The sequence below is a fragment of the Rhinolophus hipposideros genome, assembly GCF_964194185.1.
Source record: "Rhinolophus hipposideros genome assembly, chromosome: 13".
Classification (NCBI taxonomy): Eukaryota; Metazoa; Chordata; class Mammalia; order Chiroptera; family Rhinolophidae; genus Rhinolophus; species Rhinolophus hipposideros.
The window spans coordinates 32,004,333-32,021,046 of NC_138059.1; the positions used below are offsets into that span (position 1 = coordinate 32,004,333).

General features: G+C 36.3%; 1 protein-coding gene across 1 annotated transcript in view; it reads left to right on the plus strand.

The window, feature by feature from the left end:
• Positions 1–16,714, plus strand: part of RGS22 (regulator of G protein signaling 22) — a 207,539-nt gene that overhangs the window by 86,328 nt on the left and 104,497 nt on the right. The window contains exons 10-11 of the mRNA XM_081070808.1: positions 583–757; positions 9,306–9,439. Coding sequence (XP_080926934.1) covers positions 583–757; positions 9,306–9,439 — 309 coding nt within the window. The remainder of the gene's footprint in view (positions 1–582; positions 758–9,305; positions 9,440–16,714) is intronic.

Consider the following 16,714-nt stretch of genomic DNA (forward strand, 5'->3'; position numbering starts at 1 on the left):
TTTCCGTAAGTTTCTGGCAGTAGTGTTGGTCTTTCATTTATATACATTGTTGTAAAATTCATTCTTACCTTCATATTTAAGGCTTGAAAAGAAATCATATGAATCATAATCCACTTTAGCAGTATACTTATGCATTATTAAAACTTTTATATATTTTAAAATTTAATTTCATCCACCAGTTTTTATTTGGTACTATAGGTAAATACTAAACTGCCTTAAAATGGTCACAGGTGCATTTTATATTCATTGTACTAGAAACTGTAAATTATTTAAAAAAATTCTTTCATTGAATATATAGGTTCTTTTTCTTATCATGTAGATAATAATTTCAATGTAACTTTTAAATTATTTTTCCCTAGTGTATATTACCTTTTTATATGGGTTAATGTGATTTCAAGCCCTTGATATATCATGGAAAAATATTATTTTTTAAGCTAGGCAGTAGAAAAAGAAGTAGAAATTATCAAAAAAAGGGTATTGCAAGACTGGTAATTGTGAGCACAAGTATTACACACTTTTTAAGCTCTTGTTTTTTGAGGCTTATTGTGTAGTTTAATCTTACATTTCTTTTCCTCTCACCAGGGCACCAAGATTCTGTGTTACTCATTCATGCTCAACAAAACATGCTAGTGCTGAACTGAAATTGTGGCACTTCCGTCAAGAGAAACCAAGGAAGGATGTTGACCCTTTTCCACAAATGGCAACCCTCTTGCCATTAAGACCTAAATCTTGCATTCCACAGATATTTGATATGCAGGTAGGGTGTACATCTATACTTTGATCTCTTTATCAGGTTTATAGTAAAATGTCCATGCTTGGGTTTTGTACACTAATACTTATGCTTCATCATAAGTTCTCCTCTCTCTCTCTGTCTCTCTCTCTCTGTCTCTCTCTCTGTTATTGTTGGTGTAAATGCTGCAACAGTTAGGAAATAAAACCTATAATCTACTTTCTACCAGGCAGCCAAAGTGATCCTTTAAAAATACAGGATCATGTCACTCCCTTGCTTAAAATTATCTAATGGCCTCCTCTCTCAGAATAAAAATCCAAAGTCTTTACACAGCTGTACACACCCCTGCCAACCTCCTGACCTCATTTCCTACCACACTTCTCTAACTTACTCCACTCCAGTCTGACTGCCTCTTTGCTTTTCTCTGAGTACACCAAGCAAAAACCCATGAGTGCTACACTTGCTGTTCCCTTCACTTGGCACACTCTTCCTCCGCATATGCACATCACTTGTGTCCTCACTCACTTCAGGTATCTGCTCAATTGTTACTTATTCAGAGAGGATATCCTTGACTCTTCTATATAAGCACACTTGTGTAGGATAGCACAGATATCCTCCATCACTATCTGAATCCTCTGCTCTGCTTTATTTTGCTTTATTGTACTTACGAGTATGACCACATAATTTATGTGTATTGTCTTTCGTCTCCTTATCAAAATATAAGGGATTTTTGTTGTTGTTGTTAACTACTTATCCCCAGTGCATAGAATAGTACTTGGCACATAATAGTTGCTTAATGAGTGTAAATTGAATGAATGAATGAATGAAAAGTAATGACAGCAGAATTAGAAGTAGTGAGCATTCTTTCACACTGGGAAAGAATAAAGTAGTACAGAAAGATAAGGGAAAAAAAAGTCCAAAAGGAGAAGAAAAGTTAACCAACTTATAGACAAAGAAGTAAATAACACTACATACTTTGGCACAGAGATGTAATAACTGTAGCTAAGGCCTGCATTTCAGAAGTAAAGAGAATTATTAATCTCAGTATCCTTTAAACATGTAACAGAATGTTCACTGTTATTGGCCAGTCACACGCAACCTCTTTAAAAAAGATTACTTTATGGTCAGGATGACTTATTTTCTATTTATTTATTTTTAAATTTTCTTAACTTTTCAATTACAGTTGACAATCAATATTATATTAGTTTTAGGTGTACAGCATAGTGGTTAGACATTTATATAATATATGAATTGATCCCCCTGATAAGTCTCACACCCACCTGACACTACATATAGTTATTACAATATTATTGACTATATTCCCTAAACTGTACTTTATATTCCTGTGCTGTTTTATAACTGCCAATTTGTACTTCTTAAATCTCTTCATCTTTTTCATCCAGTCCCCCAACCTCCGTCCTATCTGGCAACGATCAGTTTGTTCTCTGTATCTATGAGTTTGTTTCTGTTTTGTTTGCTCGTTTGTTTTGTTTTTTAGATTCCACATAAAAGTGAAATCGTAAGGCACTTATCTTTCTCTGTCTGACTTATTTCACTTTGCATAATACCCTCGAGGTCAGTCCATTTTGTCACAAATGGTAAGATTTCATTCTTTTTTGTAGCTTAGTAATATTCCAGTGTGCGTGTGTGTGGTGCGATCAACAACTACAGTGCATGTTTAAAAAAATTATTACAGTAAAAGGCACATTGCCATTAATTCCCCTCAAAGTACTCCCCCTCGCTTTGAACCCATCATTCTTGCCACTTAACCCATCATTCTTGCCATTTTCTGAAGCCATTCTGGAAGTCATCTCTCATGAGTGTCTTTAGTTGCACGGTTATGGCTGCCTTGATGTCCTGAATTGACTCAAGACATTTACTTTTCATGATCATTTTGACTTTGGGGAAGAGCCAGAAGTTGCACCATGCTAGATCCAGTGAATAAGGTGGATGAGGACACATAATAATGTTTTTGTTTGACAGAAATTGCCATACCAGAAGTGATGTGTGACACAGAGCCTTTCCACTGTGATCACAAAATACGGTGAATACTGCTGCCGAGTGTCATCCTGTGGAAAGGCAGGGATCTTCAATAGGCAAAGCGGTGTGTCGAACCTTAGTAACAGTGTTTGACAAGTTTCAACTTGTTCAGTGCAGTGAGTCTGGTGTGAGTTATGGTTGAGAGAAGGTGTGTTTTAAAGTGTGCTGTAAATCATGGATCACAAACAACCCGTTAACATGACATGGGCAAACAGGTTCATCTTCCATCGTGACAACGCTCATGATGGGGAGATTAATGGCAATGTGTGTTTTACTGTAATAAATTTTTAAAATTTAAACATTCACTATATTGTTTGATCACACCATATATACAAAGGGTGCCAAAAAGTGTATATACATTTTAAGAAAGGAAAAAACTGTATTCAAATTGTAATACTCAATATATACCAGTAGCAAAAGATGAATAAGTCATGTGTATACATTTTTTTGACACCCCGGTATATCTCCACCACTACTACATTATCCATTCATCTTTAGATGGGAGCATTTAAACCCTTTACATTTGAAATAATTATTGATAGGTATGTAGTTATTGACATTTTATTATTTGTTTTCTGATTGTTTTGTTGTTCTTCTCTGTTCCTTTCCTATTCTCTTGTTCTCTTGTTTGTTGATGACTTTCTGTCCTGTTTTGTTAGGATTCCATTCTCTTTATTTCTTGTATATCTCTTGTAGATTTTTGGTTGGTGGTTACATTGTGTTTCATATATACCAAGTTAAGTTTATAGAGTCTATTTTAAGTTGATAGTCACTTAAGTTCCAACACATTCTAAAATCACTACCATTTTTACTCACCCCTTCACATTTATGTTTTTGTCATTATTTTTCACTTCTTTTGTGTGTGTATATGTTGTGTTTATCTCTTAATTTCCTGTGGTAATTGCACATGCTCTTCTTGCTTTTGCCTTTTAACCTGTGTATTACCTTTAGTATTAGTTGATCCACTGCTTTTATTCTGTTTCCCTTCATCAGTGAGAATTTTTTTCTTTGTGATAGTTTCTTGTTCATATTTTTCTTTTTAAAGAAGTCCCTTGAACATTGTGTGTAATACTGGTTTGGTGTTAATGAACTCCTTGAGCTTGTTCTTGTCTAGGAAGCTCTTTATCTGGCCTTCTATTCTAAATGATAGCTGTGCTGGGTAGAATAATCTTGGTTATAGGTCCTTACTTTTCATTGCTTTAAATATTTTGTGCCAATAAACTCTAGCCTGCAAAATTACTGTTGAAACATCAGATGATTGTCTTATGGGAGCTGCCTTGTAGGTAGCTAACTGCTTTTCTCTTGCTGCCTTTAAGATTCTCTTTGTCTTTAACTTTGGCATTTTAATTATGATGTGTCTTGGCGTGGGCCTCTTTGGATTCATCTTGTTTGGGATTCTGTGCACTTTCTGGACTTATATGTCTATTTCCTTCACCAGGTTAGGGAACTTTTCAGTCATTATTTTTTCAAATTGGTTTTGAATCCCTTGCTCTATCTCTTCTCTTTCTGGTACTGTTATGATGTGAATGTTATTACACTTGATGTTTCCTCAGAGGCCCTTTAACTATCCTCATTTAAAAATTTTTTTTCTTTATGCTGTTCCGATTGGGCATTTTCTGCTACTTTGTCTTCCAATTTACTGATTTGATTCTCTGCTTTGTCTAATCTGCTATTAATTCCATCTAATGTATTCTTCATTTTATTATTGTATTCTTCATTTCTGACTGGTTCTTTTTTATGTTTTCTATCTCCCTTTTTATGCTTTGTATCTCTTTGTTGAAGTTCTCACTGAGATTATCTGTTCTTTCCTGAAGTTCATTGAGCATCCTTATAACAAGCGTTTTGAACTCTGCATCTGGTAGATTGCTTGTTTTGAAATAAATAATTTAAATAAAGAATTCTTAAACAATTTTATTTAATTCTTTTTCTGGAGTTTTGTCCTGTTCTTTCATTTGGGACATGTTCTTTTGTCTCCTCATTTTGGCTGCCTCCCTTTCTTTGTTTCTATCAACTGGGTAGAATTGCTAAGTCTCACAGTCTTATGTAGTAGGTGTTCCTCTGAGGCCCAGTGGTGCTCCCTGTTCACCTGGGCTGCATGCTCTAGGTGTGCCCCTTGTTGGTTGTGAGTACTTTACTGTTGTAGTGTAGTTTTGATTGCTATACTACATAAATGCGTGATTACATAAATGGGTGAATTGAACCCCTGACTGGTTGTGAGAACTGGCGTTGATTAACACAGACAAGCTGTTGTGTGGGGGCTGACCCCATGGAGAGAGATGCACTGCCTGCTGAGTCCAATCTTTGTGTCTGACATTTGTGGTGCTAATTAAGTGGTGCTCTGGTGTGGTCTGAAGCTGACACTAGGTGTGTTGGTTCTGGGGCCTCTTGGGAGGGGCCCGAGTGCATACCAAGTTCAGCTGTTGCCTGTGTCCGATCTGGGGCCTGGTATGAGCTACAAAGTGGTCTACAGTTCGTAGCTGTCTGTGGTAGGCTTGGAAGAGCCTGGGAGTGGTTATGCTATGAACTGGCTGACACTAGTGCCAGCCTTTGGGCTGCTTAGCAAGAGGTACAGGACATGCCGAGGTCATCTGCTACTTGTTTGGGGTTTGTGGACATTTGAGAGAATTTACGAAAGTCCACAATATAGTCCCAGGCCAGCCACTTGTGTGGATTAGCCTCTGAAAGAGGTTACAGCCAGGCTGTATTGGGTGAGGTAGAGTCTCAGAGAATTAACATGATGGAGGGAGAGTGGTGTTAGCCCAGTTAATGGAGAATCAGATTTGGTGCCTGCTTGCACCTGACAGCTGTGTTCGGGGAGGGATCAACAAAAGTACAATGGCACCTTCCTGCACTTCAGCCTTTGACTGTTGGCTGGGTGGGGGAAGGACTCAACAAAGGAACAGCTGTGCCTACACTTTAGTACTGGAGAGAGCTTCCCCTCTGGCCCTCACCTTGGAGCCAGACAATTCAGTTTCTCCCCATATGTCCCTGGCACTTTTCAAGCTGCTGTCCCTTCTCTGGAGTTATGGCAAGTTTGAGCAAGTGAGTCTGTGCTTGGGCCCTCTTAGAGGATGTCTGGGTCTTTAGCAGCCCTTCATCTCACCTGGACTGAGTCTCTGTTGATTTTCACAGGCAGCTTTTATATGTACTTCTCTTTCCAGCACTGGTGCTCTGGGCTGGGGACCCCAGTGTGGGGTTGGGACCTCTCACTCCTCAGTGGGGTTCTCTGCAGCGGAGATACTCCTCCCAATTCTTAACTGCCCTGCATGGGTATAGGACCAGCTCGTTTCATGTCTTTGCCCCTCTTACCAGACTTCATGTGGTTTCTCCTTTATATCCTTAGGCATAGGAATTCTATTCAGCTAGTCTTCTTCAGGTGGTTCTCAAGGGTGGTTGTTCTATAATTTGGTTATAATTTTGATGTGGTTATTGGAGGAAGTAAGCACAGTCTTTACCTACTCTGAGATCTTGACCAGAAGTCCTCAGGATGTCTTGTTTTAAAAGCATGAAGATGTGTAATATAGTTTTTAGTTTTACTTCAACAAGTAGTGTTTTAAAGCTGGAGGGACTTCACAATTTTTTTTTTTGTCAGTGATTTGTTAACCCTAGATACATATGTATTACAATCAAATACAGAGCTTTTAAAATATACTGATGCCCTTGTCCCTCCTTCAGAGATTCAGATTTATTGTTTTGCAATGGGTCACAGTCATTTTGTTAAATTAGCAGTTGGCTTAGAACCGAGATCTTTCACCCTTTTTGAATATGTGGTATATAAACCAAAAACAACAAAAGAACAAGACAAACAAATGAGAAACAAAAACTCATAGACACAGACAATAGTTTAGTGGTTACCAGACGGTAAGGGGTGTGAGGGGTGGGAGATGAGGGTAAGGGGGATCAAATATATGGTGATGGAAGGAGAACTGACTCTGGGTGGTGAACACACTATGGGATTTATAGATGATGTAATACAGAATTGTACACCTGAAATCTATGTAATTTCACTAACAATTGTCACCCCAATAAATTATTTAAAAAAAAAAAGAATATTAGAACCTACATTTTAGAACTTACATTTTAATAAGATTCCTAGGTGATTTGTATAACATACAGTATAGTCACTGAAGAGCTTTAAAAACGGAGATTCCTAGGCTCCACCTGGAGATCAAGTTTCAGTAAGTCTAGGGTGGGATCCAAGGATTTGCATTTCTAATAAACTTCCTCCCAGGTGATGACCTTGGTGCTGGTCTGGGGACGACATTTTGAGTTATTTTCACTTAAGTGCACTAATGTTTTCTTATCCATCATTTTGACATTTTCCTGACCTTTGCACCCTGTGGCCTTTTTGTATGACCACTCCACCAATAAATCTAATCTTTCCTGTTAGCCCACATGACTTAATGACCCAGTCATCAAGTTAATACACATCTTAGAGGGGTAATGTAGGGAGCACGTCATCTGATAATATGTAAACATTTGCACAGATAACATTTGTACAACATTTGAGAGGTAAAGTGGAAGAAAAAGTAAGTGGTGTGGTTAATGAAAAGAACTTGAATGAGAGCAATGCAAAAGGAATAGGGAGAGATTGGCTTATTTAAAAAGTGGTATAAACATGACTCTGACCTCATCTGTTTTCTTCCTTGGTTTCCTGAGCATTGTTACCATATATTGTCATTGATATTTTCTAGTTGGAAAGCTCATTCTGATCTCACTGTGTGTTTCCTTGGCAGAAAGCTCTTTAAGAAGTAGAACTTAATTCTGTTTTCTTTATTTTTCCCACTTAAAAAGTTAAAGTATTTTTTTTAATACTGTAAAATTCACTCATTTTAGTGTACATTTCTGTGAATTGTGACAAATGTATATATTGTATAACTACCATTTCAATCACAATTTGGAACAGTTCTTTTGTCCACCTACTCCCTATTCTCCTGTGTCCTTTTATTAGTTTTTCCCCCCATCAGTTACTTTCTGGTTACTCTTCTAGTTTTCACCTGACCAGAAATCTCAAAAGTTCCAATTTAGGCATTTCTCTGTATAATACACTTAAAAAACTTTCTAAGAAAGTTATTTTTATTGTGGAAAAAAACCCACATAACATAAAATTTACCATCTCAACCATTTTCAAACGTAACTATATTTGAGAAGTAAGTATATTTATGTTGTTGTGAAACAGGTCTGAATTTTTTTTCAGAACTGAAACTGTATACCCATTAAACAACTTCCCTTCCCCCCCTCAGCCTCTTTTAACCTCCATTTTACTTTCTGCGTCTATGACTTTGACTACTTTTGTATGATATACTTTTAATAAGCTCAGCCCCCTGTGGTACCACTCATTTATTGAGTGCTGCTTCATGTCATGCTGTGTTCTGAATTACTAAAACAGATATGAACCCTGATACCTAGGAAGTTATATGTAAAACGTGCCGTGGTAATTAATTTTGTTTATAGAATTCTTAAAAGAACATTAGTAGTCGTTAGGTACCTAGAGTATACATATATAACATTTTATTATTCTGGATAATAAAATATCATAAATATATTTCTTTCCAGTGACATTTTTACATTCTAATGGAAGTTGACATATAAGAAAAGTTTACACTTGTTTTTCAACTTATAAAAATAATAAAACTACTGTAAATCTGGAAACTGAAGAGACAAACTATTTATGATCTCACCTACTTCTACACAACTATTAACGTATTTATTTTCTCTTAGGGTTGTTATGAATTTCTAGTTTTAATGAACTTATGCTTTTGTATTCTGATTATTTCTTTTAATATCATCATTTTTCCATGCATGTCATAATTTTTATAATCCTTACTTTTAAATATTATATAATGTTACATTTATGTACATCCCATACTCAGATAATTCTTTTTTCCTCCATTTTGACATTTAGATGTTTATTCCTTTTTGATTCATGCATGTAGCATCCCATATTCTGGATTTATATAGTTAACTTCTACCACAAAGAACATTTAAGAATGGGAACAATAACCATGAAAATAAAATGTCCAAAGATGGAAGGAAATAATTTTGTTAAGATAGAGGTCTCTATTATGAACCAATGGCATTCTTGTGTTCTTTCCCCGCCTCACTACCTGCATTTTCCAGCCAGTCATGAACACATGCATGCGCGCGCGCGCACGCACACACACACACACACACACACACACACACACACACTAGCAATAAAACCTATTCAGTTATTGAATAAAGAAGTTATTGCAATGTTCTTCCTACGGGAAAGAGCTTTCTTTCACAATGATGTAAAGAAATAAAAGCCTTTGGTCTTTCCTTTCTTAGAGTCTGAATAGTTGTAAGGGTTTCAGCCTTCTGGTTGCATAACAGTGGAAGTTTGGGAAAGAGAACATTTTTATTCTAGTGGGAAGCATAGTAGGTGGCAGAGTAAGGGAAGAAATCCTCTAGTGATCAAAATAAATTTTAGGCATATGTGTAGAGCTATGATTTATTCTCTGTCCTTTTTTTTCTCATTTTATACTTTGTTCATTATTTTATCATTTTTTAGAAAGAAGAATCCAGTTTAGTACAACCTCCTAAATCTCCCAAGAAACCACCTAGAATAAAAACAGCAATTCAAAAACATTGGAAGAGTGAGGCTTTGTATCCAATTTCTTCTAAGGATGATGTGATTGAGAAAGGGTAGGTGCAACTTTCTATGTGCCAAGTGCTTTTCTGCAATGGTAAGATTTTTTTAAGAATTTAAAAATTGAAAATTAATACCTTGACTTTTTTGCATGAATTCTTATATTTCAGTGATAAGTATTAGAGGGTTATACTTCCATGCATACTCTAAATTAGGAGTAAAACTCCTGCAATTAGTAATTTTAAAGAGTTGGTGCCTCTGATTTCCAGCCTTTCATGGGCCACACAATCAAAAGAATTCTCTGAGAATATTTCCCCCCAATTCTTACGTGGCCCTATTCAGTAATTCAATATTTCTCAAACTTGAGGACTCATAAGACTCTCATGAAAATTGTCATTATTCAATACAATATATTATTTTATTCATTTAGATTGGCCCACAAAGTTACCCTTTTTATTATTCTTTTTAGAAAATGGAATTATTTTCCTTTAGCCTGATAAAATATCCTTTGATATTAATTTTGGTGTGGTATCTTCTGATGAATAATTCTTAGTTTAATAATTTATTTACTTTTATTGCTTTTTTTTACTGAAATAAAGTTCACATAACATAAAATTCACCATTTTAATCATGTTCAGGTAAACAATTCACTGATTTTTAGTACGTTTACAACGTTATTCAACCATCACCACTATATAATTCCAGAACATTTTGTCACCCTTAAAAGAAGCACCATCTCATTAGTAATCACTCCCTGCAACTCTTTCCTTCAGCCCCTCGTAACCACTCATCTGCTTTCTGTCCCTATGGATTTGTCTCTTCTGGACATTTCATATAAATGAAACCATACAATATGTGGTCTTTTGTGTCTGGCATCTTTCATTTGGCATAATGTTTTTAAGGTTCATTCATGTTGTGGTCACTTTCGTTTTGAACATTTTTTTTCTGGGTATTGAATTATAGATTGGTACTTATTTTCTTTCAACACTTTGAAGATATCATTTTGTTGTCTTCTAGCTTTCAGTATTTATGTTTTGACAGTAGTCCCGATTATCCATGAGTGATACATTCCAAAACCCTCAGAGAATACCTGAAACCTCAGATAGTACTGAAATCTGTGTACACTATGTTTTCCCCCATACATACATACCCATGATAAAACTTAATTAATGAATTAGGCACAATAAGAGATTAACAATAAAAACTCGCTAATAACATAGAACAACGATATTACTGTAATAAAAGTTATGTGAATGTATTCTCTCTTTCTGCCTCACTCTCCCTCAAAATATCTTATTCTGCTATACTCACCTTTTCATTTTAAAGAAAGCACTTTATGTCTTCTCTTTGATATATTCAAATCACCAGCATTACTATTCTTGTGATTTGACGCAATCAGTAAATAAGGATTACTTGGACACAAGTATTGCGATACCATGACAGTTGATCTGATAGCCAAGATGGCTACTAGTGACTAATGGGTGGGTAGCACATACAGCATGAATATACTGGACAAAGGGATGATTCATGTCTCAGGTGGAACAGAATGGGACAGTACGAGATTTCATCACACTACTCCAAATGGCACAACATTTAAAACTTATGAGTTGTTTATTTCTGGAATTTTCCCTTTAACATTTTCAGAACACAGTTGACCACAGATAACTGAAACTGCAGAAAGAGAAACCATGGATAAGGTGGAACTATTGTATTAGCTGTTAGGCTAATTGTTCTTCTGAAGATAATATGTTTTTGCTCCAGCTGCTTTATGAAACCACTGTGTTTCATTTTTTTATAATTTTACTCTAATATGTTTAGGTGTGAGTTTACTTTTATGTATCCAATTTTGGGTTATTAAATCTGTGGCTTTGATGTCTTTCATCAGTTTTTGAAAATTATTAGCTGTTATCTCTTCTAATATTGTTTCTAACTCTTTATCTCCTCTCATTCTGGGATTCCAATTGCATGTGTGTTAGACCTTCTTGATTTATCCTCTCATACCATGTCTTTTGTATTCCATCCTATTCTGGGCATTTTCTTTTGACTTACTTTCCAGTTCACAGTTTCTGTGTTAAGCTGTGTCTAATCTGCTGTTATTCACATTTATTGAGTTCCTAATATCAGTTATTGTATTTTTTATTTATATAATTTCTCTTTAGTTCTTGGTTAGGTCTATTATGCATGTTTTATATTTTCCAGTTCTCTGCTGAAATTCTCAGTCTTTTTTAAATCTCCTTGATCATGGTTATTTAAAGTTTCTGTCCTGATATTTTTAATATCTGAAGCTCGTGTAACTCTTCATTGTTCTACTTTAAGCAATTTTTTTGTTCTTGTTGTCTCATCTGCTCTTATATCTTGTATTTGCTAATTTTATCCTATACGTTCTATTGGAAAAATTGTTTGTAGAATTTATTTGAGACTTAGGATGATATTATATTTTTCTGGAAGGATTTTTTTCTTTAATTTGTGCCAGACAGATCAAGCACTAGTAACTAGGACAATTTTAATATAATTACAAAGATTTTTCTGAACAAACAAAATGGCTCAGGTATGGCAAGAATTGGTTTACTTCTAGTATATGCTTACTGCTAGGCTTCAGCCCTGGGGGTTGTCAACAAAAAAATATGAGGAATTTAACATAGCCCCCAACTGTGTCAAACATAATGCTTAGTTTTTCAGATGCTCTTCATTATCAGCAAAACCTCAGGGAAAAGCAACCTCAAATGCTGAAATTACCTTTCTGATTTTCCCCCCATTTTTTTACTGTGGTAAAATACACATAACATGAAGCGGACCATCTTAACTCTTTTTTCATAGATTTTCATTAAAAAAAGATAGCTAACATGCAGTATTATATTAGTTTCAGGTGTACATTATAGTTATTAAACATTTATATACCTAAAGAAGTAAAGTGATCACCATGGTAAGTCCAACGACCATCTCATTATACCATACTATCACAGTATTATTGACTATATTCTCTATGCTGTACATTACGTCCCCTTGACTTATTTGTTTTATACCTGGAAATTTGAACCTCTTATTCTCCTTCACCTCCTTCCTTTTTAATTTTTCAATTATAGTTTACATTTATATTATTTTATATTAATTTCAGATGTAAGCGTAATGGTTAGACATTTATATAATTTAGGAAGTGATCCCTCTGTGTAGTCTAGTACCCATCTGGCACTATAAACAGTTATTACAATATTATTGACTATACTTCCTATGCTTTACTTTACATGCCTGTGACTATTTTGTAACTACTAACTTGTACTTCTTACTCTCTTCAGCTTTTTTACCCATCCCCACAGCCCCCCTCCCAATTGATAGCCATCAAAATGTCCTCTGTATCCATAAGTTTGTTTCTGTTTTGTTTGTTTGTTCATTTTATTCTGTAGTTTCCTTATATAAGTGAAATCTCATTACATCTGTCTTCCTCTGTCTGATATACTCCAATCAACACAAAACCTTCGAAATCCATCCATGCCATTGCAGATGGCAAGAACTCATTCCCTTCAATGGCTGAGCACTATTCCACTGTCTATATGTGCCACCTCCTCTTTGTCCATTCATCCATTGATGGACATGCAGGTTGCCTCCAAATCTTGGCCATTGTAAACAATGCTGCAATGAATATATGGATGTACATGTCCCCTCAAAGTAGTGTTTTGGGTTTCTTCAGATAAATACCCAGAAGTGGAATTATTGGGTCCTTCTTTGTCTCTTGTTATAGCCTTTGTTTCGAAGTCTTTATTGTCTGGTGTAGCAATACTTACACCATAAGTATTTCTACACCAGGTTTTTTGTTGTTTCCATTTTCATGAAATAATTTTTCCATCCCTTTCAGTCTGTGTGTGTCTTTCAATCTGAAGTGAGTCTCTTATGGGTAGCATGTGAGTCTGTAAGGGTTTTGTTTTCCTATCCATTCTACCACCCTGTATATTTACATTTAAATAATAAAGCACTTAATCCATTTACATTTAAAATAATAGTTGGTAAATATGTAGTTATTGCCATTTTATTTTTCATATTTTTTATCTTGTTTTTTTTCTCCTTCTACTTAAAGAAGTTCCTCTAACATTCCTTGTAATACTGGGTTGGTGATTAATTCCTTTAGCTTTTTTTTTTGTCTGGGAAGCTTTTTATACTGGGTTGGCGATCAACTCCTTTAGCTTTTTCTTGTCTGGGAAGCTTTTTATCTAGCCATAGATTTTAAATAATAGCCTTCCTGGGTAGAGTAGTCTTGGTGTAGATCTTTATTTTACATCACTTTGAATATTTCTTGCCAATTCCTCCTGGCCTGCAAACTTTCTGTTGAGAAATCAGCAGCTGACAATCTTATCGGAGCTTCCTTGTAAGTTACTAGTTGCCTTTCACTTCCTATTTTTAGGAATCTTTCTTCTTTAACCTTTGCCATTTTAATTATGATATGTCTTGGTGTGGGCCTTTTTGGGTTCATCTTATTTGCGACTCTCTGTGCTTCCTGGGCTTGTATGTTCATTTCCTTGACCAGATTAGGAAGTTCTCAGTCATTATTTCTTTGGATAGGTTCTCAATCCCTTGTGCTCTCTCTTCTCCTTCTGGTACCCCTATGATGCAAATATTGTTACACTTGATGTTGTCCCAGAGGTCTCTTAAACTATTCTCATTTTTTTAAAAAAATTCTTTTTGCTGTTCCAATTGGGTGTTTTCTGCTACTTTTCTTCCAAATTGCTGATTCAATCTTCTGCTTCATCTAATCTGCTGGTGATTCCTCCATTTCAGTTATTGTATTCTTCATTTCTGACTGGTTCTTTTCCATGATTTCTATGTCCCTTTTTATGCTTGCTATATCTTTGTTGAAGTTCTCTTTATATTCTTGAGCATTCTTATAACCGTTGTTTTGAACCCTGTATTTAGTAGGTTGCTTGCCTCCAGTTCATTTAGTTCTTTTTCTAGTTTTCTCCTGTTCCTGCATTTGGGATGTATTTATTTCTTTCCTCATTTTGGCTGCCTCTCTGTGTTTGTTTCTATGTATTAAGTATATCTGCTTCACCTCCCAGTGTTGGCTGAGTGGCCTTATGTAGTAGGTGCCCTGAGGGGCCCAGTTGCACAGTTTCTTTGGTCATCTGCACCAGATGCTCAAGGAGTGTCCCATGTATGGGTTTTGTGTGCCCTCCTGTTATAGTTGAGACTTGATTGCTATTGCCACATCAGTTGGTGGGATTGACCCTCAGGTTGACTGACTGTGGGTTTCACCACATTCACAGCTTACAGGCTGCTATTTGTGGCCTTACCCCAAGGAGCGGGATTTGCCCCAGTGGGTCTGGTGCCTGTTGAGACAGACCACCCTTTGGGTGTGCCACTTATAGGGCTAATTGGGTAGTGCTCTGCTGTGGTCTGAAGCTAACCTGCAAGTCTGTTCGTTCTGGGGCCTCTTGGGAGGAGCTCTGGTACAGGCACAGGTCAGCCTTGCCTGTGACTGGCTTAGGACTACCTGGTAGGAACTACCAAGTGATCCACAGTTGGTCGCTGCCTGTGCTAAACCTTTAGGCGCATGGCAGAGGCCATGCTGTGAACCAAGGATGGCTGCCACCAGTGCTGGGTCAGGCATAGCTTTGCAAAAAGCCAGGACACTCTGAGACGTGCTGCCACCTGTCAGCTCCTGTAAGATTTAGCCACTGATAAAGCCTCTTGGAGTATATAAGTTGGGTAAAGTGGGGTCTCAAGAAATCACCAGGGTGGAGTGAGAGGAGCTCACCAGACCAATTCAAATTCAGATTTGGCCATGGGCATGGGGGAAGGGCTCAACACAGGAAAGATGATGCCCACCTACTGGCTGCATGGGAGAAGGACCCCACACCGGGAAAAATGGTAACCGTCCCTTCAATTCTCTCTCTGAATCCACACAACTCAGTCTCTCCCTGTATGTCTCTGATATCCCCTAGTCACTGTCCCTCTGCCTTCCCTCTCACCCTGATGGCTGGAATCCCCACTGTTTTTCATAGCCAGATGTTGTGGGGCCTTCTCTTCACAGAAGAGGCAGCATCAGTACTCTGGGCTGGAGAGCCCGGTGTGGGTCTGGGGTCCTTTGCTCCTCTTGGGTGGGGATGTCCATGGGCAAGACATCCCTCCCAATTCTCAACCACCACACAGAAATTTGGGGCTAGCCCGTACCACATCTCTGCCCCTCCTGCAAGTCTTGATGTGGCTTCTTCTTTATATTGTTAGTTATAAAACTTCTGTTCAGCTAGACTTCAGATGGTTTTTCAGATTGATTGCTCTGTAATTTAGTTTTAACTTTAACATGTTTATAGGAGGAGGCAAGCACAGTGTTTATCTACTTCACCATCTTGGATATGTCCATCTTAATTTTTTTAACTGTAAAGTTTAGAGGTACTAAATACATTAATAATGTTGTATAATCATTATCACCATCTATCACCAGAACTGTTTTCATCCTGTAAAATGGAAGTTCTATACCCATTAAACAATAATAACCCATTTCCTTCTCTCCATAGCCCTGACAACCACCACTTTACTTTCTCCTTATGATTTTGACTAATCTAAGTAACTTGTGTAATGGAAAAATACATTTTTTGTCTTTTTGTGACTGTCTTATTTCACTTGCATAATGTTCTCAGTGTTCATCCATATTGTAGCATATTTCAGAATTCCCTTCCTTTTTAAGGCTGAATAGTAGATTATCGTATGTATATACCACCGATTTCATATTTCTTCATGATATAGTCTTGGTAGACTGTATGTCTAGGAATTTATCAATTTGTGCATAATTGTTCATAGTAATCTCTTATGATCCTTTGTATTTCTATGGTATCTGTTATAATATCTTCTCTTTCATTTTTGATTTTATTTGAGTCCTCTCTCTTTTTCCCTTGTTGATTTAGATAAAGGTTTGTCCACTTTGTTTATTTTTCCAAAAACCAGCTTTTAATTTCATTGATATTTTCTATTGTCTTTTTAGTCTCTATTTCATTTATTTGTGCTCTGCCATTTATTATTAATCTCCTACTACTAACTTTGGGATTTGTTTTTATTTTTCTAGTTTCTTGAGGTGTAAGTTAGTTTGTTTATTTGAGATTTTTTGTTTGTTTGTTTCTTGAAGTAGGCATTTACCACTGTCAACTTCCTTTTTAGAACTGCTTTTGTTGCATCCCATATATTTTGGTATGTTGCATTACCATTTTTATTTCTCTGAAAATGCTTTTTTGAATTCTATTTTGATTTCTTCTTTGACCCATTGGTGGTTCAGTAGCATGTTGTTTGATCTCCACATATTTGTGAATTTTCCAGTTTTCTTTTAATTGACTTCCAGTTTCATACTGTTG